This window comes from Tubulanus polymorphus, chromosome 8 (assembly GCF_964204645.1).
Source record: "Tubulanus polymorphus chromosome 8, tnTubPoly1.2, whole genome shotgun sequence".
In the NCBI taxonomy this organism is placed as follows: Eukaryota; Metazoa; Nemertea; class Palaeonemertea; order Tubulaniformes; family Tubulanidae; genus Tubulanus; species Tubulanus polymorphus.
This window is the reverse complement of record NC_134032.1, coordinates 10,183,964-10,208,248: the sequence shown is the minus strand read 5'-3', so window position 1 is coordinate 10,208,248 and position 24,285 is coordinate 10,183,964. Positions and strand designations below refer to the sequence as shown.

The 24,285-nt window shown below is 38.7% G+C and overlaps 2 protein-coding genes across 6 annotated transcripts; one reads left to right on the top strand and one right to left on the bottom strand.

The window, feature by feature from the left end:
• Positions 1 to 1,170: 1,170 nt before the first annotated feature.
• On the bottom strand, positions 1,171 to 22,503 carry LOC141909632 (organic cation transporter protein-like). Of its 4 annotated transcripts, none has more exons than XM_074800156.1 (11): positions 22,432 to 22,503; positions 10,554 to 10,710; positions 9,883 to 10,094; positions 9,035 to 9,268; positions 8,506 to 8,702; positions 7,790 to 8,164; positions 6,236 to 6,370; positions 5,878 to 5,963; positions 5,602 to 5,722; positions 5,088 to 5,160; positions 1,171 to 4,995 (listed from the first exon to the last, which is right to left on the bottom strand). In XM_074800156.1, the coding sequence occupies exons 2-11, from the start codon at positions 10,681 to 10,683 to the stop codon at positions 4,756 to 4,758; spliced, it is 1,803 nt and encodes a 600-aa protein (XP_074656257.1). In that variant the 5' UTR covers positions 10,684 to 10,710; positions 22,432 to 22,503; the 3' UTR covers positions 1,171 to 4,755. The 4 variants fall into 4 exon arrangements, with proteins under 4 accessions (XP_074656257.1, XP_074656255.1, XP_074656258.1 ...); XM_074800154.1 differs by lacking the exon at positions 22,432 to 22,503 and adding an exon at positions 14,860 to 15,109; XM_074800157.1 differs by lacking the exon at positions 22,432 to 22,503 and adding an exon at positions 11,222 to 11,245.
• On the top strand, positions 17,667 to 24,267 carry LOC141909633 (tRNA (guanine(10)-N(2))-methyltransferase TRMT11-like). 2 transcript variants are annotated; one of them, XM_074800159.1, is made up of 12 exons: positions 17,667 to 17,765; positions 18,387 to 18,455; positions 19,102 to 19,257; positions 19,616 to 19,708; positions 20,179 to 20,316; positions 20,545 to 20,605; positions 20,890 to 21,066; positions 21,852 to 22,019; positions 22,108 to 22,183; positions 22,568 to 22,699; positions 22,949 to 23,069; positions 23,665 to 24,267. In XM_074800159.1, the coding sequence occupies exons 1-12, from the start codon at positions 17,667 to 17,669 to the stop codon at positions 23,905 to 23,907; spliced, it is 1,533 nt and encodes a 510-aa protein (XP_074656260.1). In that variant the 3' UTR covers positions 23,908 to 24,267. The 2 variants fall into 2 exon arrangements, with proteins under 2 accessions (XP_074656260.1, XP_074656259.1); XM_074800158.1 differs by having other exon boundaries at positions 23,656 to 24,267.
• Positions 24,268 to 24,285: the final 18 nt, after the last annotated feature.

Genomic DNA, 24,285 nt, shown 5'->3' with positions numbered 1-24,285 from the left:
CTATTGAACCAGAGTCAAGTCATCCAGTCATCCAGTCGATCATCGATATCTGGGTGATACGGCTTAGATAGACTGTTTCAGTCTCACCGCACAGCCCCATTATCCTGTTACATTTTTCTGCGTTTAATCAAACTTATCATATCGTCTTATAATGAAACATTTTAATGAAAATTAATATCAATTTCAATTATCAGTCATCCAGTCTATCAGCCATTCAGCCAGCCAGCCGGTCAACCAGTCAGCTGCAAATATACCCAGTAGGGCGCATGAATATAACTATGTGATTCGTTCTGGAACTAATGAACCGGATTCTATACTTGGGCCGAATGGTTTAAGGGGCTTTCGTTTGCAGATGTCTGACTGACGTTTCTTTTTTTGTGAGCAGTCTGTTATCACATGAAGCCCGAGGGTTGCTATGAACGAATTAGTAAGAACCAGGTATCGCGATATGGAGCCCATTGTAGTCTATAGTGTCGGGCTATGTACGGTATGGTCATCTTTAAAGTCGGTGACATCGTTTGTACCGAGATGGCAATCACAATTTGCTAGTTTTCTACGATATTTTTATCGGGTCGAGAGATTTCAGCATGCCATTCGCGCCCGGATCTAGCTCGCCGAGCTCATAAAATAATCGCCAATCACTATGGCGTATGTTGTGTATCTGCAGTCACCAACTGAGTACTGATCACCGATCTCATAATTTTTTCGTCGCCGATTGTCTAAATCGGGGAAATGAGCGACATGTGTGTACTTAAGATCGTCAAAACTGATCGGAGAAAAGTAGTAAGTCGATCGCACATGTTCTATACGTAGATCGGACATTCAGTTTCACTTAAGTTCTCACACTATTTTGAGACTAACGACTCTAAGTTCCCTGGCTGTTCTGGAGGTCGTATGGTTCCCAGTGATATGTTCATCGAAGCAGGGAGATACAGGAGTGTCAAAATAAACATTACAGTCGAACCTCGTTATAACGAACTCGGATATAACGATTTATCGGTTTTAACAAACTTATAATTTCGTCCCAAATTATCAATTTGCGTACCAGATACAACGAACGATCGATTATAACGGAAAGTTTAGTTTAGTTTAGTTTATTGCTCCAAAAAAGATATACAATTTTTCCGAGCATAACAAAATAGTATGAATAGTATAAATATAAAAGCTGGCAAATTTATACATATTAATAGCCCTAGCTATAACAACCGTGTAGCAGTCGTAATGTATTTAGATAGACTGTAATACAGGTTTTCATTACTGAGCAATTGCTTGAATTTATAATGATTTGCGCCAATTCTATATCTGTTAGGTATATACAAAATTCTAAAAGCGTTGAAAAATTCGCACTTCAGTATGAAATGATATTCGTCCCCAATAGTATTCTCGTTACATTTATTACAAACTCGTTCGTTCCGTGGTTTGTTTTCATATCTACCAGTCTCTATTGGTAATTTATGGTTGGAACATCTAAATCTACATAGTGAGATTCTTAAACTTCGTGGTAGTGATGAAAGATATTTTTCTTGTCCCCAATCAGTTTTAAATATTCTATACGTATCTAATTTAGAGGATAGTACCATCGATCCATGCCATGTCTGTTTAAATTGATCTTCTAATCTAAGTTTTACGAGTTCCCCAAGGTAGGGAATATTCGGAAAAGTTTGTTCCAACCATATATTACCAAGACCACAATTCTGTAAGATTGATTTGATACAGGATATCCATTTACTTTGCGAACCATTTAAATGACTATTATAAAGAATGCGGTACATTTTACCAGAGTATGTCTCTTCATGCAGGATCAAGTGTCCCCAAAATTTTACCATACGAACTTTGATACGAATTTCAAATGGAAACCTTCCTGTCTCACCGTATATCATCAAATTTGGTGTTGACCTCTTGAGGCTTAGCAGATATTTACAAAATGTTAAATGAATTTTTTCAATAACATCAAAATTTCCAAATCCCCACACCTCACAACCAAATGTTAAAATCGATCCAACCATTGCGTCAAAGACTTGGAAAGCAGTATCAAAGTCAAGAGAAAAATGTTGAACTTTCTTAAGAACAAATATAAGCGCCTTCTTTGCGTGTTCACAAATCAGCTTTTTACATTTTGCAAAGTTTCCTGTATAATTAAAAAGCACACCTAAATATTTAAATTCAGATACAGTTTCGATTAATACTCCATCGATATTCAATACGGGTTGTCTAATAGACTTCCTTTTTTCGAATACAACGGCTTTAGTTTTACTAATATTGATTACTAATTTCCACCTTTTACAATAAGCGACCAACATATCGAGGTTTTTCTGAAGTGCACTTGCACTATCGGCCAATAAGATCGTATCATCTGCGTACAGCAGAACTAGTAGCTGAACCCATAGATCTTCGTTTTCGAAGGGAGATGAAATCCCTTGACAACCACTTTTAATTAATGAAGCCTCAAGGTCATTGACAAATATAGAAAAAAGCACTGGCGATAAATTTTCCCCTTGTCTCAATCCTATGTTACTAAGAAAACAACCTGAGGATTGACCCTGCACGTGAACCATGGATTTGATATGTTTATACATATTATGAATTACGTTTAGGATATTTCCGGTGATACCTGTTGAGATAAGTTTGTGCCACAGTGCCTTTCGCCATATTGTATCAAATGCCTTTTGGTAGTCAATAAATATACAATAGAGCTTTCGCTTCTTACTAAAAAGGGTGTCAATTACTGAGTGAAGGGTGAAAATGTGATCCAAAATGCTATGATTTTTTCGAAATCCGGCTTGATTTCTATTCAGGAGTTCATTTGATTCAAGAAATTCATGGAGACGATCGTTTAATATACTTGTGAATAACTTACTAATACAACTCAGTAATGTGATTCCCCGATAATTGTCCGGATCACGTGGCTCGCCTTTGTTCTTAAAAATAGGTGTAACTTTACCAATTGTCCAGTTCTCAGGGATAATCCCAGTTTCCAGGACCTTATTAAAGAGATTGACTAAAGTGGGCATTATTATATCTTCAGAGGTTTTAAGGAATTCGTTCAGTATCTCGTCACATCCAGGTGCCTTGTTATTCTTAAGTTTCTTTATACATTTAGAAATTTCCGATTCCGTAATGACTCGATTGAGGGCGTCGTCATTGTCAACATCGATAAAGTTATTTACATCAAAATAATTACTATCATCGTCGTCGTCTGTTGGTATTTGATTTAGTTTTGAAAAATGATGAAAAAGGTCAGATAGGGAGGCTTTACAGACATTTTGTTTGGCTTTAGAAAAGAACTTCCAATAAGCTCTTGGATCGGTTTTCGACAGTTTTTTCAAAAGGTTATTTTGATCCAAAAGGTATTTTTGTTTCGCTTTTTTAATAGCCAAATTGTATTTCCTATAAGCCAAATTCATGTGTGTTCTTCGTTGTGGTGTTGGGTGTCTTTTACAGCTCTTTCTTGCTCGCCTATAACATTTTCGGTGTTTTAAAACTTCAGGGTCAGATAAAAACGGCTTTTTACGATTATTTTTTGAAACAATCTTTTTTCTACCCATTGTACGTTCGGAAGCTCCAATCAATGTCTCCGTTAAAATATTATTCGCAGTTTCACAATTTATTTTGTTATCGTTTAGATCAAGATTTAACTGACTTAATTTCTGTTGGTCAATAGCATTCCTAAAGAGACCCTCTTTATCTTTTGACCACCGGATTTTGCCCTTCTCTCTGGGTGGTAGAAACTCATTCCTTTCAATATTACAATCTGAGGCTAGAGTACAATAAATAGCACAATGAACATCGGACAGTATACGGTCAAAGTCCATAACATTAAAATCAGAGCATTTCGTGAAAAGTTCAGCTGACATTAAAATATAATCCACAACATGATGATTTACGCCCTTTACACAAGTAAATTCTCCAACGCCCTGATCTTTTCTTAATCTTCCATTTGCTACAAATATATTATGATTTTTACACAGCTCTAATAATCGATAACCCCAGTTATTCACGTATTTGTCCTTATTTTTTCTGCTTAAAAAACCACCATTTATCATTACAGCTAGACTATTAGCAGATTCATGGAATATCTCATTTATAGCTAGAATATTAATCAAATTTCAGAAAAGATTCAGCAGAAGCTCGTTGTAAACCGATTCCTCGCGGCAAGTCACGTCGTGCCTGTTAAGAAGCTAACTTTGCCACCGACGAGGATAGTGACGAATGATACATTTTGTCCGATACGAAAAACGAACGAATTTGTTTTACATTATTCCCGTACACGATTTACTAAACGTAATATGTAACATAAACATGTTTGTTTCGTCTGATAAAAAAAACAAAAAACGAATTGAGAATCTAAATATCTTTATAATGTTATATACAAATTTGCCGACATTTTTCGGATTTGTTCTAAGGTCGCGCGTGGAAGAGATTTTTCTTTTTAGAGAGGTATCGATAGATTTCCGTTACACATGATTTTTTCTAGAATATCACAGTCTCCATAGAATTCCCCTTAGGCGTAATCAGTGGTAAAGCTTGACGTAATGGAATAACCCTGCGCGCTTCCAGATATGATGTACGTACGGTGCCATTAAAAACGACGTGACGTCACCAACAATCTACCGAGTTAATCTATAAATGAGACAACTCGCCATAGCTGGCAGTGGTGTCATTAGGCGATTCATGGGGTCATCCATCCTTGTTGGCGTCCTTGTTACCTTATTCAATTGAATATACCCAGTTTTTTTATTTATCAAAGATACCCTGTTAAACATTCGGTGTTTCTTGGTTCAATTCCGGTTTTTCGGCGACCGGCTCGAACTCGTAGTCGGGTGGCTCCGAGCTGCGGCGTCGGCACTGGCAACTGAGTGGCTCGCGAGATGGGACGTCGGCCAGTGTTTGCGGTAGAGGGCGCCCTCGAGTTTCGGGTAGTGCTAGTGTCAATAGTCCGTTCAGTATACCAACACTACCGAATATAACGGCCACCAACCAGGGACGGATTTGTGCCTGAAAATATTATTTGCTTAAGTCTTTCAACGTGTTTTGAATAAGCTCTGGGCTAGGCGTTAAGGTTGACGATATTCGCTCAAATTACTTACCACGTAGGCGGAGAATGGAGCGACCATACTGCCTATACGAGCTGCCGCTGAGCACATACCAACACCTCGGTTACTTAAAAGAAACCGAATATTGCATTTTGAACATACTTCCTGGCTAGGGATAAGGTTGCGAACGCCAGCTTTCAACTTAAGGTTATTTGCGTACAATGCGGTGTATTATGTGTTTTAAAGTGTCGATAATTGGGGTTTTTTTCGAGAAAGAAAAGCAACATTCATTTTGATGAGCTGTTTGATCAGTGAAATGAACAGAATCATATTTAAAAAAAAATAAAAATATTCATTCAACTCGTCATCACCGTTTGAGTCGGAACATTACTTCAATCGTTTCTATCTACGAGTCACAATTTTTATAACCAATTCAAACAAAGTGTAGTCGTCATTTGGATAATAAGTTAGTCTTCAATGGCGGTCTTTCCAATCACGAATCGAGCAAGTTTTAATGTATCAGACTAATGTTAACGGTGAAATTATATTCGAATAGTTGCAATCTTACCGGAAATTGGTAGGAAATATTTCACCGGCGTATAGATATATAACTGCGTAGGCGGCACTGATAGAGAATTTGCCGATACCGTTACACGTCATAGATACAGCTATTAAACTCGTACCACTCGCTAAAACGATACGCTAACAATGAAAGAAATGGACGAAATGATTTTCAACCTTGTAATATAGTTATTTCCAAAATCTCGATGTATTAGATTAGGCAGCAGCCAGAAAAATCAAACCCAATTGCGAAATCGATTGATTAACTAAAACCGACACCTACCCGTCGTTTTTGGAATAAACGCAGTTATTAGGATGGATACACCAGTGGTAATAAACAAGGCCGAAGCTAAAGCCCTTCGACCTAGTCTGAAAAAAATGCAAAACAATACCTCCTGAATATTGTATTCAAGGAATAGTTTTGAAATAGCCTAACTTTACATCAACATTATAGTCGAAAACTTTGCCTCGGACAAACTGGGACCGGCAAAAATAGCCTTAGCTAAGCGAAAGTCCGATCCAAAAATCGGACTTTATGTTAAATCAGAGAAATATCTCGTTTCGACCGAGGTTTATTGTCACTGTATTATATGATATTTTGACGACAAAACAAAGATTGGGGAAGGGGAGAAAATGTTCACCTTTCTATGAGAAATAGCGTTACTATGTAGGCGGGAAATTCAACCAGGCCGCTGAGAAATAAGTTCAGAAATCTGTTGCCGACCATCGCAGTCGAGCTTAACGTCAAGCCATAATAAACGAAACTCGTAGACACCCTGCAAATAATAAAAAGGCATTTTCATACTTTCGCCGATAAACAAAATTCAATGGGAGGGATAGAGGTTGATAATTGGATCATTTCGTTGAACTTCGATTCAGCTCTTAACTCTGCGACAGCTGATCCCAACTCATGAATCAGGGCGACAATCCTATTTCAACAAATAATCAAATTTGCTGGAATGGATCAGTTACATTATATCGATAATAACCTACCGAAAATACAATACAACACTAGACTTATTAATCTAACTCCAATTCAAACTCTAACAAGGCCAGGCACAAGCGGGGAAAGCGAGGTACTTTATTTAATTTCTATAAAATGCGTTCTATTGTCAGATAGAGAAAAATGTTCGAATAAGGAGCGCAGTCAAGGTCGAATTTTACTTAGATTTCAAATTGGAAAATTGGCTAATACAGTAAAACTCGCTTGGTAATTCGAGTGACTAGGGACTGCTTAGATTTCACCGAATTAAGTAAAATATGAATTATGAATAATAATACCCGGTTAAAGGGACTAAATATTTCATCCGAATTAAATGAAAATCCGAATTTGCAAAATCCGAATCAAGCGAGTTCTACTGTAGAGTGCAAATGATATTCATATAATGAATAATTTCTGATACCTAATACGCTAGGACGTCGCCTTGATGACAGTAAAACACGTATGTATGGCAATTCTCCACAAACTATTACGACGAGCGCAAAATCAAGACACACGCGAAAAAAAATTACTAACAATTCTTCCGCGAATTGTTGAAGCATATGGCGCGTCAACGTATAGGCATCATACGTTCATTCAAAAATGAACCGCATACAAATCTTTTCATTGATCTAATAGAATTGGCAATGTAATATACATATGTAAATTATGAAACACGATTTCGTGCTACATGTATAGACAAATGAAATGTAGATTATTTCATGTTCGTCTCATATCATTACGTAGATATGTGACTATAGGGCTCATCATGGTTGTTACTCTGCTGATCCAGATTCATTGATATCCATTGCAGTGCAGACTTCAAAACGATTTTTACCGATAGCTTATGCATATGCCCGGTGCATATTTTCCAAACCGGCAGTAGAATATTCCACTTTTTCCGATTACACAGGATTGGCCAATTTTTTTAGCGCATTCATTTGATCATGCCATTCCACTGGCCAGGGTAAAGCCGCCAAAATGTGCACCGGACTTAATGAGAAGGTTATTTGGGGACGGGGATTTCCGAAAAAAAGTAATGTTTTGATGGCATGGCACACACTCTGAAGTGCCAAGTCAATGGTTAATTTGTTTCTACTGCTGCACCAGCCTCTATTTATTCCAGAACCTTCATTAAAATCCATGCCTTGAACTGTATTTTAATTCCCTGCTATTCTTTTCCTTTAATTTTCATGAGATCGGATTTTTTACTAACCATATCAACATCGAGACCAAGGCGTACGTCCTCAAACGCGTGTTTCGGAAGACGTCTTTCACGCCCACTTCCGAGTCGGTCTCGATCTCCTTCTGATGCTGAGCGGCAGCGGAACTACAGCGACAAGTGAACTTCCGCTGAAGCTGTACCCGAAGTCGTCGTACGTCGTGTTTGATTCGTCCGACGCGGGTCAAATTGTCCGCGTCCGTGCCGACATCTTGTTGATTAACTGCCCGCTTGGAGGCGCTGCGTATGTCCTGCACGGCATCGTCTGACAACTCAACGCCGTTCAGTTTCGCCGCTTTTCTCAGAATATGTAAAGCCTGTTTGCCGCGACCGTTCGCTACCAACCATGGGATCGACTCATCGACCAGCCTAAAGTATATTTAGATAATCTATAAAGTAGTTATCGACGGACCCATAAGGCTTCTATAAATTATCCAGTTCCATAGTGTACTGGAAATATGAACATAATACACTCATCAACATCGCCCTTGACAGACCCTGCTCTCAGAAAATATGGCTCAGAAAATTTTCCTTCATAGCATCATAAAATACCCCTACTTTACCCCAAAAGATGGCTGTCTCCATAGATCCAATACCATCATGAGGCCCATAACAACGCAAACAATTACAAAATTCTATGATGGCAGTAAATTGACAGTTTGCTTAAGACTTGTGAATATGGAAAACAATGTAAAGAGAAAACGGCTTACCATATCGTGACTATCGATAAGAAACCATATAGACTTATCGCTATCAATAGATGGCGCCAGTTGGTGATGAGGTATCCCAACAAAGCAAGGATCATAATTCCAGTCGACCAGAATAAGTGTTGATAAATAGGCGCGAATGAGCGATAACGACTGGCGAACAGTTCCGTGTTTAGAGTCATCGTAGCCAGAGAAGTGCCCTAAAATAAATCAGCGACATTCCGTGGAATTAGTCATTGAGGTGCTCTTCTCTGTGAGCCAGGATCCGTATTCACGAAACACCCGTAACCTACGTGTCACGTAAGTCTGTCCTTAAGTTTAAGAGAAAGGTCCTCATTCACGAATACGGCCCCCGTAACCTAGACAGCATATCGAAAGTAATAAGTGAAGAAATGCAGATTTCAAAATGTTCAAATGCGTTGCCGTTCGTATATGCTCGGGATTAGTAAAAAATGAGGCCCGAAAGAGTACAATTATTACTAGTTTTTACTATCGAAAATTGGCTGGAGGTTTTGATTGATGAACTTCTTACCTGGGCGCATGCTCCTGTAAGGAACCGCAGAGCCATGAAGGCGTATACGCTATATACGGCTAGGGCGGTGGTCAGGACGCACGTTGCCGTCGCTAATGCGCAGAATACCAGCGTTATCTTACGGCCTAGGAAGTCGGACAAGGTCGGGAAAAACAACGAACCGAATAACACACCCAGGTAGTACAAGGTTTGCGACAGGGCCGGTAGGTGGCTCTGTTCGCAGACGAGATTCAGCTGAAAGAGGAACAAAAATAAGAACTACATGTACAAAAAAATACAATCCGGAATTGGAAACCGCGCCAATCGGGGATTCGCAAGGGGGTGCTAGGGAGTAAGGGAGCGATCGTGTATCGGCTCGTCGTAAGCACCCTAATGAACATATTTCATGCATGCATAATTACGTAGTTGGATAACATGGAGTATTGTGTCGGGTTCAATGCGTGGAATAAAAAGTCCCATACATATGCTCCGTTTTATTGCTTTGTGGGGCGCTCCGAAAACAATAGTGAACTCCATTCACTCTCATCAGGAGGTGGGGCACCTCCTGATGTGGAAATAACGATTGGTGTCAGTCGTCGAGGTGATCTCTGCTGACAGGAACTGTTAGTTACAAGGAAACCTCTCTTGGCAGCCATCAGCAAGGAACGGGCCATACTAAATCTTAGTGCCCAGGCTTTGTTCTTTTGCCTGGCGGCAACTATTACGAACTTTCTTTGTTAGCGTATATATGTGAACTCCCTCCCCTCACAGCAGTGGCAGAAGTGGCGAGAATATCGATAGCGAATGATCGTTAAAGATGAAAAAGATATTTCAGAGAAGTAAGTGACGAGATGACTCTAAATACAGACCTCGGATACGATACCCTGGTAACCCTCGTTTGCGAACTCAACTCCGTCTGCGCACGATATCACGTGTTTGGTGTAGACGGTCAAGTTTCTGTCGTCTACATTCGGCTCGTACATCGTACACTGGCTGAACTCCAGTTTATCACTTAAAGGAATCCCCTGCGACATATTTATATTACCCGCCGGTAGGCGGCAGTGATGCGGAGGTTTCCAACCTGTACAGACATATTCAACAATTATCAAATATGGCTGCTTCCATAATCCACCAACGACATCATGAATTGACCTAGGGTCCGCCGCCACAAATCGCCCTTCTTTGTGATAACGTTGGTCCTATAGACACTTCTAGATGAAATGGCTGCCTCCATAAATCTTGAAGTTACTTTGAGGACGTGCTTTTGTGAGACTTTGCGTGGAATTCCCTTCCCCAACCCTTCCACGGAAACGACCATTTAAAAGCATTCAAATGAGAGCTCAATACATCCATGTTCAAGTCATCTCCTTGTTTACTTTTTTCTTGGAGGCACCACCTATATTCTATCCATTCTATCATACAAATTCCCCAATTTTATCATTAACCATCCCCATAGACCCGACTATCAGGAAATTTGTTGCTCATACAAAACTCCGAATGATTTCTTCATCAGAATGATTGATTTCAGTTGTTTTCTTACCTACAAATACTATTGAAAGGTTTGTCAATACGATAGCCACGTAGAGCAGAGCACAAAGCACTGTGGATCGAGTAATCTGCCATCTTCCCAGACGACCACCTAGTTCCGATAGAGCGCGGTCAACCTCCATACTGTTGATCGATATCAGTCAAACCACCTGAATTGATAGGTTAACAGAATCTTTTATCCATTCTACGTTGTCTGGATTTAATCTTACCATGAACCAAGTTCTATTAACCCCCCCCCCCCCCCAAAAAAAAAAACTATAGAGCTTTATCCAGAGACAAATGCAACCCACAAAACTGAGGAACTGGATTCAGAGGCAATTTAAACCCTCAAAACCGTGGAACAGGGTCCACACTTATTCGACACAGCTGTTGTACCGGATCCCTAGTCAAATAAGACAATATACTCAACTGGTTCCAGAGTCAAATCAAACATACACCACTGTGAAACTCGAATCAGAGTAAAATCGAACCGGCGCAACTTTGAAACGGAGTCACGAGTCAAATCAAATGCTCACAACAGTGGCATTGGATCCGGGGTCAAATTAAACACACTTAGATGAGGAATCAGGCTCGGTGTCGCGGGAAACCAATATACTGGGTCAACAGTCAAATCAAATACACATAACTGTGGATCTGGATCCAGAATCGACTGAAACCCACCCGACTGTGCAGCCTGTGAAACCTCATCAATGTGTAATATGGAAAAATCCAAAATATGCGACGTCAATACAGACGAACGCCATATGGATTTTACTGCATAAATGCATGGTTGGTTCGCAGTTGAGTCAACAATCAAATAATTTCCATCGTGGATTGTATAATATTATATATTAAGCAGTAAAAAAGACACAATAACCGAACCTCAGCTGGTGTAAAATCGGAGAGGTCTAGATAAACAAACGGCTAATTTTACAAGAGCCGGAAGCTTTCAACATTAGATTAGTGTCATTCCCGAGTAATTCGTTCTCCTCAAGTTCACATCATATTACAGTTTCTGGGACTATTTTTTCGTTGCCACACAAGCCCGAGTGCGCAGCTGCGATGATGTAATCATTAGCCAATCCGATATCCCGTTTTATTTTTGACAGGGTTTTTCCATTTAATAATTCATCCGTGAAATTTGCCTCTATTTTGTAAGTATTTGAGCATTCTGTTTGGTGCAGCAAGTTTTCGTCCGGCAACGCTGCGCATGTACCTGCCGATCGGTCTATTGTGGCGGGGGTTAGTGCCGTGACTGAGTCTAGCGATGCCATCAAGTTCGAATCCCTGCCGAGGGAGCATGTGCGCATTGGGCTTTACGACAGTGAACCGAAATGACATCGAATTGTTTTAGAAATGCATTCATTCAGAAATGAACACGTGTCTTAATATAGCGTGTAACATTCGTTCAAGATTGTCCTAATTTTTCCGGATATTTCCGGATGTTTCCGTTCACCGATGTCGTCAACACGTGTGACATTACAGAAACCTGGAGCTGTCACATAAAACGAACAAATTCCGAGTATATGGCATGCAATCAAGGTTACGACGACTAAATCACAAAATGAAATTATTTTACACAATGGTCGGAATCTTGGAGGAGGTTGCAGACTTTAGGCCAGATGACACATATACCTCTGGGTCCGCGTAAAAAGCAGAAAGACTGTGTAATAAATGAATAAATGATTAAAGTGAATGTGAGAAACGGAAAACAAAAAACACCAGACTGAGAATAATACAATAAAGAATTTACATTTAGTAGCCCGATACGTACTGCAGGCTATATATGATCGATCTTTTTATTTTATGTCAAGATGATAAACTTATTTCAGTTGTTTCTCAATACTTTTTATTGTTGCGAAGTTTGTAGCAGTTGTACAACTCCTTGCAAGCGAATTGACTGAGATAGAAAAAAAAACGATTTGAAATTAATGACCTATGCCCTGAGTTTGAGCTTACCGCTTCGGGTATTATAAGAACGCCCTGTACTATAGAAGTTTCCCCGCCAGGGTCCGATCTAAGGAATAAAAACCACTTGCCCAGGGGCAAGCATATCTGTTTACTTGCCCCCTCAAAAATCAACTTGCCCTCACAAGCAGTCCAACTGTTGTATCGATTGGGAAAAGCTTTGAGACTTAAAAATATATATATATATATATATATATATATATATATATATATATATATATATATATATATATATATATATATATATATATATATATATATATATATATATATTTTTAAGTCTCAACGCTTGTGTAGGGCAAGTTGATTTTTGAGGGGGCAAGTAAACAGATATGCTTGCCCCTGGGCAAGTGGTTTTTATTCCTTAGATCGGACCCTGGCGGGGAAACTTCTATATATATATATATTTAAAAGCTCTACCTTGTTCATATCTGCCAATTAAAAGCTTAGGTTTTCAAGGGCGGCCGCTTGCGAACCGCTTGCGAAAACGCCGAAAAATCGGCCGCTATATTTCTCATTAACTGGATCTATTACGGTATCATACGAATAATTATCGTATAGTTTTCTAAACTACAAGTTGAAATCCTATTGATATAAACGGTCACATTATCAAACAATATGAAGACCTCCACTGGAGAGACAACGGAGGAACTGTAGATTTTGCGACGGAACTGATCTTGAAGATGAATACCATTTTATTCTAAAATGCCCTAGATTTCATGATTTACGACAGAAATTTATAAAACGTTATTATTATAGATACCCATCTGTACATAAATTTACTCAATTATTGAGTACACAGAACGAGAACGAATTGCTAAATTTAGGTAAATACTGTTTCGTAGGTCTGAAAAGAATCCAATCACGTATATGATTAATGTTGTTATATCCTTTACAACTTAACAAAGTGATGGGTGCCGATATAGAAACGGCGTGGTTAGGATATATTATATTTTATATTTTCCGAAATGTAATGTATAGTTCTGTAAGTACTGTATTAGAAACTTATTGTATGAAATTAAGGACCATGATGGTCTATTTCAATAAACTTAAACTTATTACATATTATTATTATGAAATAGTACTACATGTTTATACGAATGATACATCATTATGCATTTTGTCCATGTAGGTGACAACGTTGCAAATGTTCGTTCCCGGCTGGTGTGGTGGGTTTGTAAGGGACACCAAATCAAAAAAAAAATCAAACGAAATATACCAATCAAATAAGTAACAGGGTCAATCGCCATTACAAGATCGCTATTCCATTTGTTTCTGTCTTTTCTAGGGCTGCTTTCTTGTATAAGCTAAATGTTGCTTCAAAGCAGTCCCTCATTTAATAATATTACATCTTTAATGTATTTCCTTACTCATTAATTTTGTTAAAATTTTACTTGAAAATAAATCATATCATATCAAGACAAAAAACAACTTCGCAAATGATATTTCAACAGCAACCATTTATTGCCAGTTCAATACATGTATCAATACATGTACTATTCAACTTTGCTTTACCGGATAGTAGACACAGTCAACCACATTTTTTTCACTCAGTATAAACCTAACGATTACAGACAAATCTAAACCAGTTCCTTTCAAGTTTTTTTGGTAAATTTATGGTCTTATATTAGCTGATATAATGTTTGAAATGATATAACAAGTGGTAAATTTGGGCGACGTTTTTTCACACTAGACTTTATAGGTTTTGTTATTCTAACTATATAATACGGCGCTTAAACACGTCTCAACAAGATTTTCACTTCAACGAATAATCGAATGCGAAGGCCTTAATTTCTATTAAATTAAGGAGATTTGAGGTCAACACGGCATATAATGATTTAGGGGCGTTCAATATACGAATGTATATATGGAAATTCGTTAAAATATCTTACGTTCGCTTTTAAAGCCGTGGAAATTTATCAACATGTTTTGGCTTTATTTTTTCATATTCATTCACAATCTGTTCTACGTCTACGCGAAAATCAGGGGGCAATTGCTCAGAAGTTGAGAGAAGGTCATTCTAAAGAATACGCAGACCTGCCCTGTGAAGAGCATTCTCGCCTCGATCAGGGCGGGTTCTGCAGAATGACTCAAATGGAAGTTGGGCTGAACTAAGACAGTGAATGACGGATATTCTACATAACATTGTTGTAAAAAATCCTTGCCGCCTGACTCGGACAATTAAATTCTGTTTATTCAGACGAAATTTAATTACTTATTTCCCGATGCCCTATCTTCCCGAGTAGCTCGAACTGGTTTGGCCGGAGTCCAGTTTGCAGGCGGGGTTCACTCTATTATACACCGCCTATCAACTAGCACCAGTAAATGTGTATAGAACGCAATGTACGTACCTTTCTTGTAGCCGATTTCTGAAATCTGTTCAGGCAGAAGTGATGTACGAATTAAGTGAGCTCGAACGAAATAAGTGAGCTCTACTAGACCGCGAAACCGTCCGACCCGAGCGCTATAGTCAACTAGCTAAGAAACGAACGCCGCGGAAGGGCGGGCGGGCAGGCGCGAGTCAATCCGACACGCGGTACGCTCCTTGCTCGACATTTGTTCGTGATTTGAAAAATACCGACTCTAAAGTAAACGATTCGAATTAATACGGATACATTTCTTTTCAATTACATGTGTGCCCGCCGCCACCACCGCCTGCACAGCACACGGTACACAACGACATACGTTGAATAACACACTGATAAGTGGAGAATAGACGATTAAACCTATTAAATGAAAATTCAGCAGTCAGTAAGAAATTTCGTTTTTGATCTGAGATTAAAAACGAAATTTTTCATTTCCGAATTGGAATAGAAAATCAACAGAAGACACGTGGTTTCTAACTTTTGTCGGGTTTAAGGATAGACCTGAAACTAGGCCTATATGCATACGAAGGGGTTGCACGTTGAGAAGTCGAGTCGCGTAGGTAATTAGGCCTTTTTAATAACATGGAGTACTCGGATTGTTTTCAAGAAAAATGTGGGAGAGCGAACCGGGAAAATAAAGATGATTTTTTAAGGGGTTTTAAAATGGAAGGGAACAGGAAAAAAGTGAAGATAAAATTTTCTTTTAATTAAATGGTTTAGATATTGTGAATTACGAGATTGAAAATCAAGATGAACATAACTTTTACCTACTACATTGAAAATCAAGACGGGCATAACAAAAAAGATAAGTTTTTCTTATTGAACATTTGTGATAAAAATACGAAGGAGGAATAAAAGTTGCCGTGGGTGCTTCAACTATTTCAAAAGCCTTTTAGCCGAATTTGTAGCTTACGACAATCTTTTAGACACTCGTATGTCCCGCAAAATCTCTCTGGTCAAAATGCGGGTGATACTATAAATCAACTGAGTTAAGAAATCGTCATTGAAATTTCGAAATCTTTTTGGGGGGCAAGGGGCTCTGCCCTTGGATGTCAGATCTCGAGGCGTTCTGGTGCCCCCTCGGCTGAACAAACCATGCTTTCTCCCTTACTTGGGTCATTCTCTGGTTCTCATATCAAACATAATATGGATTTATTACAAAGATTACGTCACATTACCCCCAATGGTAACAAGTTCATCTCTTTTGATGCAGTCTCTCTATTCACTAACATCCCTCTGGAACCAACGTTAGATTTCATTAAACGTAAACTTCCATCCTTAAATTTGAATTTTCCTGTCTCAATTAACTGTCTCATTGACCTTTTAGAATTATGTGCCAGAAGAGCCTATTTTCAATTTGATGGTATTTTCTTTGAGCAAATATATGGTTTCGCAATGGGCAACCCCCTCTCGCCGATTTTAGCTAACTTCTTCTTAGAACATTGAATCGGAAATTGTACCCCTATACACTGGGTTTGCACCTCTTCTATGGCTCAGGTATGTTGATGACATTTTATGTTTAGTATCAACTGATTTTAACCTTGAATCTTTCTTGACATATCTTAATTCCCTTTATCCTTCCTTGAAGTTCACCTTTGAGTGGGAAGTTGACGGAAAATGTCCTTTCTGGATGTTCTCATACATAATTTTAATTCGAGATTAGGTTTCTCTGTTTTTCGTAAACCTACTAACTGTGAATCCTACCTACATTTCTTCTCGTTCACTCCAACTTACCTTAAAGTGGCCGTTGTTCAAGGTATCTTCCTTCGGGCTTATAGGATTTGTGATAAAAACTTTTTAGATCATGAGATTTTACATATTCAATCCAGTTTTAAAAAACTTGCATACCCGGACAAGATTTTAGTGAAAGCCCTTCACAAATTTTTCTCTCCTGCTCAACCCCGTGATCCTATTGACTCGTCTAAACCAAAAAACAAAATTATAGTTCCCTTTGTCCCTTGCCTCGACAAATTCAAACCGGCTCTTCGTCATTTAAATACTATTTTAATTTTCAAGTATAATAACAAAATTTCTAATTTTTGCTCCAATAACAATCTGAGCACTAATGTCCATTGTGAAGTTTATAAAATTAACTGTTCTGATTGTAACCTTTTTTACATTGGGGAAACTGGTAGGAATATTAAGGAACGTATTAAAGAACATAAACGAGATGTATTCAATAGGGTTAAATTAGAAAGGGGGGTAGTCTCATTCTTTGGTTACCGGACACAATTTTGATTTTTCTGGAGCCAATATTATTTTTCCCAACAGCAGTCGCACTAAACGACATATAGTTGAATCTGCTTTTATTACCACTAATTCCGATCGTTCTGTCAACCTCAATAATGGTTTCAGCCCCCATAATAAACTTCTTTCAAGTTATGTCAGTGCTCTAGTCCCCATAATGTAATGTGCAGCGATTCGTGTCTTATTTCATGTATTAATACTGTGTTTGTATTTGGCAAGTCATAGGGTGGTAGTATAACCACCCGAAATATTTCTTATATGTTTTAATAAACATTTTATCACTTAATTCATTTATTGTGGGATTTAACTCGTATTGAACAAACCATGGCTCTGAAAATCATGGACTTGAACCAATAGAAGGTAATATAAATTGTTCCATTGCGCACGTTTATTGATAAATGACAATATTTTGCTCATGTAGCGTAAAAGTGCGTTAGAGTGGCTTTTCGTGACGACTCGGAGAACACGGACGTCCGGTATCGCTCCGTAAACGTATACGTGATACCAACAGCCCAACCGATACCGCGATATAGGGTAAATTCAAAATGGCTGCGCCCGTAGACAATATGGCCGCGCCCATAGAACACGCTTTTCGCCGATATTTAATCCAATTTGCGAATGAACACGTTGATTTTCGAGTTGCGGTTGGTATCAATTATGTTTAAATGAGCGTGTGTGCATTTTGAAACGGTTCCCATTCTCTTGATCGTAACCCGAATCATTTTCTAAGAGCCAGATTTTAAACAGTCCGATCTAAATAACAAATCAACTTTTTTGACAGCTTCTTCGTTACTTTTGTTAATCCCTGAATTCATGATCAGGTTTGAAAAAGAATCAAACTCTAACTCTTCTATGGGAAAAATTGATCTCTCGTTTCATTACAAAAAGGGTTTAGAGACTAAAAAACGGTTTTGGATTAAATCCAGTTCCTTTTTGGCTTTTAATCAATCTTGATTGAATGAGTAAAGAAATCGATGATAAATTGAAAGGTTAAACGAATAACTGAAACAGACTTACCTTTGCCTAGAGTATGATTATGATCTTTCGTGTTGCCCGGCCCGGTAAAGGGCTCGTTTCGGTCTAACTGCAGTTTGGGTCACCTTTCCACTCTGTGTGTGTGGCGTATTAAAGAATAGTTTTATGGTTAGGCTAGGTACTAGTACATAATCATTAAGGACACCTAAACTGCAGTCGCTCCCTAGTTTCTTTAATCCTTGTTCCTGGAATCCACGGTCGGTGACAATCATAATTTTTTTTTTTTGTAGGAAATAAAATCGATCGCGACGTTGATAAACACGAAATTGAAAATCGTTACAGAGCGACCTCAAAATGACGTAAGCAGCGACCCTACCACTAGGGGGCACTGGTCTCCTTTAATCTGCTACATGACATCATCCGATCTGCCTCGATTAATCAACCTTTGAATAGACATTTTCCGGAAAGATATTTCCTGACATCATCAAATGGGCTGTGACTTCGATACTCTTCTTAATCGCCCTTTGACATCACCAGATTTATAACCTTAGGCATTTTCCAGAATAGCTGGCCACAATCTCCATGAATTCCCCCCGACGAATTACCCATTCAGACATCCAAAACTCCTCGTAATTAGTTCAGACTATTTCCAGGTTTGAAGAATATCATTTAGGGAAACCCACATCATCAGAGTTCATTTTGAAGATATTTTCCGAATAAACTTTGAAGATGGGTGGAAGGATTCCACCTGATATGTAAGAAAAAACAATAAAAGGGACCAGTTGCTCAAAAGTTGGTTAACGGGCCATAGTAACAACGCAATTTAAAATTTCACCATATCACAACGAAATATAAATTTTCACCATATCAACTATCCACTGGTTAACTCTAACAATCTTTTGAGCAACCGGATATTGCGGGTCTCTCTTAATGATATCCAAAATTGCCTTCATGAATGCCCCACACGACGGATGTCGTCGAATTGCCTAATTTTCTCTCTCGTAGAACCCGTTTGTAGTGGTGACGTTGCCTTCTGAGGAGTGCGCGAGGAAACTTGCCGGTCGCGCCGTCCTCGTTCGTTCGATCTACGAACTGTGGTCGAGTGGAAACACTCACAGCGACGTCTTCAAACAACTCAAATCACTCCCAGACGAATTCAAGGTAACATTTTCATCGAAACTTCAGAATTTTCTCATTAACTATGGAATTATTTATTTGAATAACTGCAAAAATTCGAAACATTAAATTTTTTCATTACAATCATATCTGCAATTCATAATGCAAAATTTTTTTTTAAATTTTCCGCAAATTTTCTTCATAACTATAGGTTATAGTAGCAGAAAATTGTGTAGTAGAAAACATAATCAATTTTTCTCTGCAAAAATTCAAAACGTCGAAGATTTTCATTGAATTCGGATTCAGAGATTTTCTTCACCAATTCGATCGCTTCAATAAGTCATTATCATAATGAGTAGTTCGAAAATACTACGGACGATTTCTTTATCTTCATTCGCTACAGACGCCATATTTAAAAGCAGATGTATCGTACAAAGTCAAGGTCGATGTTTACAACCGTAGTTTGCACATCGACGAGAAACTAGCGCGAATCGAGGTTCGTAGATACCAGTAGTTCATTAACCCTTTCAGTACTGATTTATTCATTCCCTGTAAATGCTGATGATGATTTGAAAATATCAAAGAATTTCGCCCCAGTGTGTTAAATAACAGGCGTATACTGGCTATGGTGCATCTACACTTTGCTTGGGTACGAATATTCCACTATGTTTGACAGCAGCTGCAGCCACCTTTCAATACAGATACAGTTCTTTAGTTCTGAATTCTTCAGTCCTAATTTGTACCTATTTTCAATTCAATTTACGGAGTGAAAGTCATCAGCATAATGATTGTCATAATTATGATTTGTTTGACTGTATAAGGCATTTTTGCCCATCTGGCAGGATAGCTGGGGGCACACAGTGCTCCTCTTGATATTGCACGAGTCCAATTATTGATTAGATAGTTGTATTTAGGCCTATAATAAAAAACAAATTCTGACTTGATTCTGCGTAATTTTTTTTCCAGAAAGTCGTCGATAGTTTGGGCAGCAAAGGAAACATTCAACTGTCGAATCCAGATGAAAAGTTTTGTTTGTTGGAATATTTCGGATTGCGAGGGTCCACTCCGCCCGCCGACCCTCTCCACGTCTATATCGGCCGATGGGTACGTACGTTGTAAAACGGGGTTTTAACCAATCGAGGAGAAATCTGGGACCGGAATATCGGGCATTTCAAGGGGCTCTTTTGGGTAGAAACCAGGGAAAGACGGGCAACTTTCTCCGAGTACCTTGATTTTCTCGCATTGTTATGATACACCGACAAGTTATTCAAGTTGATTAAAACAGGTCTTTTCTGAATGTTCTAATTTCAAGGGGTTAATTCTAATTTTCAGATAGCAGACGGCAATAGAACCCTCCCGAATCATTTTAATTTAAAGAAGAGACATTTCATCGGTACGTGTGATGCCAAAATTTCTAAATAGCCAGAAAGAACCCTGTTCCACAGTTTTGACTGCAGATTTGACTGCGGAGTCCTAGCATTCTGTCGAAAAGTTGACTAGGAACTAAGAACTGCATACAACTTGATCCAGTTCCCATCTACAATTCAAATCTAGACTTCAAAAATTGGAAATGAAATAATTTTTATTCTGAAGGGTCCAACTTAACGTAACTGTGGAACTGGTTCCAGTTCGCCGACATATATCAAAACTGGCCCTACTTCGTATTTCTGTTTTAAGGTAATACCAGTATGGATCCGGGTCTATCGTTGATCATGGGCAACATGGCCAGCGTTCAGAAGAACGATGTCGTCATGGATCCATTCGTCGGTACGGGTAGCCTGCTAGTCGCCGCGGCCCACTACGGCGCTTACGTCATGGGTACAGATATCGACTACCTTCTACTGCACGGGAAAGGTAGGTTTAAACCCAGTCTTCGAAAGCGTATCCAGATTATTTTACTCTCAGGGATAGCTTTAATACCCACGATATAAAAAACCAGGTTCAGGCTAAATAGAAATGACACAATGTTTCTTCCAATCAGTTTGGTCATTTTGTATGTAAACTGCAATGAAATTTGTGATCAGTTCATTTCTATGGCTGCCAGCCGGTCTATTAACCCTTTCAGTCGTCTACACCGCAGTGCGGTGTATGAATCAGTGATGGATTCTGCTAGTACACTGCACTGCGGTGTATTGATTTAATTAGTAATTACTAATTATATCCCTTGAAAGATGGCAGCACCTGTCAAACATAGTGAAATATTAGTAACTAACGATATACCGCGCCAGGGTGTAGACGCACTATAGTGCTATTCCCGTTATCCAACACACTAGGGTGGAATTTTTTCAGAATTTTCAAATTATCTTCAGCACTATAGGGTATTAATTAGCCAGCACTGAAAGGGTTAAGGTAAGGTTGGTCATGATTTTAAAAATAGTGATGTACAGGGAAGATAGGCAGCCGACCGGGTCTACTTTTAAGCGCAGCAAAAATGAGGTATCAATCTTTTAAATTTTGGTTAAGGATTTTTGCTTAAGAATGAATTTGCCATTTCATCGGATTTTTTCCTAGGCATAACCTTGATAACCAAAATATAAAACCAGGCCCAGGTTAAGGATTTATCCTGAGGGAAAACTTCGATACCGCACTCACCCCGCCTGAAATTCTTATAACTCTTATTTCAATTCGTCTATTTCAAGGGCGCCCGAGTCGACATGACCAGAAAGTCCGCGGACCCGATGAAAACGTCCGCGCGAACTTGCGCCAGTACGGAATGGAAAGTCAATATATCGACGTCATGATCTCCGACGCTTCCAAATATCACGTCTATCGCGACAGCTTAAAATTCGACGCGATTGTAGCCGATCGTAAGTACTATAAAACAACCGAGTGCGCGTAAGAATTGTGCTTTAAGTCTCAATTTTGATGGGGTCTATTTTTGATTTTTTTTTTTAGCACCGTACGGCATCAGGGAACCTGCGATGAAACTCGGCTCTAAAACTGGCAATATCAAAACTCTAACCGACGAAGAGTACGTTTAAAAAAGATTACCGCCTCTATTTTTTCCCCATATGACATCATTGAAAGTCACCGCTTTAAATCCCGTTATGACATCATAAAAATTTCATCAGAAGACAAGAGTTGTCTCCTTAAGATCCACCAATGACATCATCAAAATATTGCTAAATATAAACATGGGTGCTTCAATTTGTCCCCCCTATTAGATCATAAATTACCTCCAGAGACACTTCATGACACCCTATGACATCATCAACTTACATAAAATACATACCGGTAGCTGCCTCCATTTGTCCCCTTATGACATCATCGAATTTACCTTCATAGTCACTACTTCGCAAAAGATGGCAGCCTCAATGAATCCCCTATGACATCATCGAGTTCTTTATCATTTCAGTAAGATAAACCATGTTCCTTCGAAGAAGAAATATTTGATGTCGGATATTTTCAAGGATTTGTTGAATTTCGCGGCGAAGCATTTAAAACTCGGGGGTCGACTGGTATACTGGTTACCTATACACCGACCTGAGTAAGTTACAAACTGTAAAAAACTTTATTTTCTATGGAATTTCTTCTCATAAACAGGGTCCCTATGACTTTTCAATTCCTTAAAAACTCTTTCTAAATGGAAAATGCTTTTTAAAGAAATTTTCTCCTTAAAAACTCCTTACAATCCGGGAATGACTGATCTGTAGGGACCCACGTAAACAATCACTAAACGTCTAAAAACTGGAAAAGTAAAAGACCGCTTCGTGAAATCTTTAGCTTTGTTTTCTAGGTACGTAGAAAGTAACATTCCGCGACACGCCGGTTTAAATCTGGTCGCTAATTGTGAACAGCCTATAACTAGTCACATCAGCAGACGGCTGATCACCATGGAGAAAATACACGAATTCAACGTAAGTCTCTCTGAAAAATAGAAAGATGGCTGCCTCCGTAAATCACCCAATGACATCATTGATAGCTCTTAGACGCTTCATGAGAGATGTTTGCATAAATCCCTCGATAACATAGTCATATCCCCTAGGATAAAGCAGGAAATATGGCAGCCTTCATAAAAATCCCTATGATCACTATATATCACAGTATTAAAAAGGAAAGCATTAACCCTTTCAGTGCTGACTAACTGATACCCATAAGTGCTGGAGATAATTTCAAAATTTTAATTTCTGAACCACCAAGTTTAATAACAGACTTTGACATACTAAAGAGACTTCCAGAAAAGATGTCTGCCTCCATAAGTCCTCCTACAACATCATCAAATTTCCCCTTAAATTCCAAGATTGCTGCCTCTTCCAATGGTATAAAATCACCCCTAAATTCCAAGATGGACACTTCCGTAATTCATTAGATTACTCCTATCGTCATTTTAAAAGATAGGTGCCTCCATAAATCCCCATAAGACATAAAATTACTTACAATGGATGAACAATGGATGAACCTAAATGTTCAATCACCGGAAACTTATGTATTCTTCCCATGTAGGCGGAGGAGAGTGCGCAGGTGGAACTCGACCACTTTCAGGACAATAACTTCCGCGAGAAATATTTCCGCATGGACGCGCCGCCCGAGACGTCGGCTAAACATCGCAAACTGATGAACAAGAAAAACAACCTCGAAAAACTGAGGCTTCGAACGCAACAGCAGCAACAACAACAACAGCAGAAAGACAACGAAAATACAACTGAGGAATCGGAATCGGTGCGGGTAGCTGAATCGGCCTCAGCGAAAACGTGACACGCATCAAGAGCGTATTTAGTAGTTACACAAAACAGGACTCAAAAAAGTTGATCAGAAAGAAATGAAATTCTTTCAGGGTTGAGATAGATGTGAATTCTGATAATAGAAACTGAAATATATGACCGAATGTGAGAATGTTCCTCAAAAATATTCTTTCTATTTTCCCTCGTTATTTTGGTATGCTGCTCTTAAGGCCTAGTTTTGGAATTTGAGTACGTATATCTTGTCATCAAGGCAAATAAGCACTGCACATGTAGTAGATTCTATCATATTTTGAAAGAAAAAATGGAGAAAAAAATGTGAAAATTTTACTGTACGCTAATCTCACTACTGGTCTTTGTTTTACCTAAAATTTGAGAAGTGAAAAAGTTACTC

Excerpts from the sequence above, each read along its gene's own strand:
- LOC141909633 (XM_074800158.1), top strand. The coding sequence starts at position 17,667 with ATGGCTGCGCCCGTAGACAATATGGCCGCGCCCATAGAACACGCTTTT. Across the intron at positions 20,317-20,544 it reads ACGTCTATATCGGCCGATGG|ATAGCAGACGGCAATAGAAC; the intron begins GTACGTACGTTG and ends TCTAATTTTCAG. Across the intron at positions 21,067-21,851 it reads CCTTCTACTGCACGGGAAAG|GGCGCCCGAGTCGACATGAC; the intron begins GTAGGTTTAAAC and ends GTCTATTTCAAG.
- LOC141909632 (XM_074800156.1), bottom strand. The coding sequence starts at position 10,683 with ATGGAGGTTGACCGCGCTCTATCGGAACTAGGTGGTCGTCTGGGAAGA. Across the intron at positions 8,703-9,034 it reads TTACAGGAGCATGCGCCCAG|GGCACTTCTCTGGCTACGAT; the intron begins GTAAGAAGTTCA and ends GATTTATTTTAG. Across the intron at positions 8,165-8,505 it reads TTATCGATAGTCACGATATG|GCTGGTCGATGAGTCGATCC; the intron begins GTAAGCCGTTTT and ends AATATACTTTAG.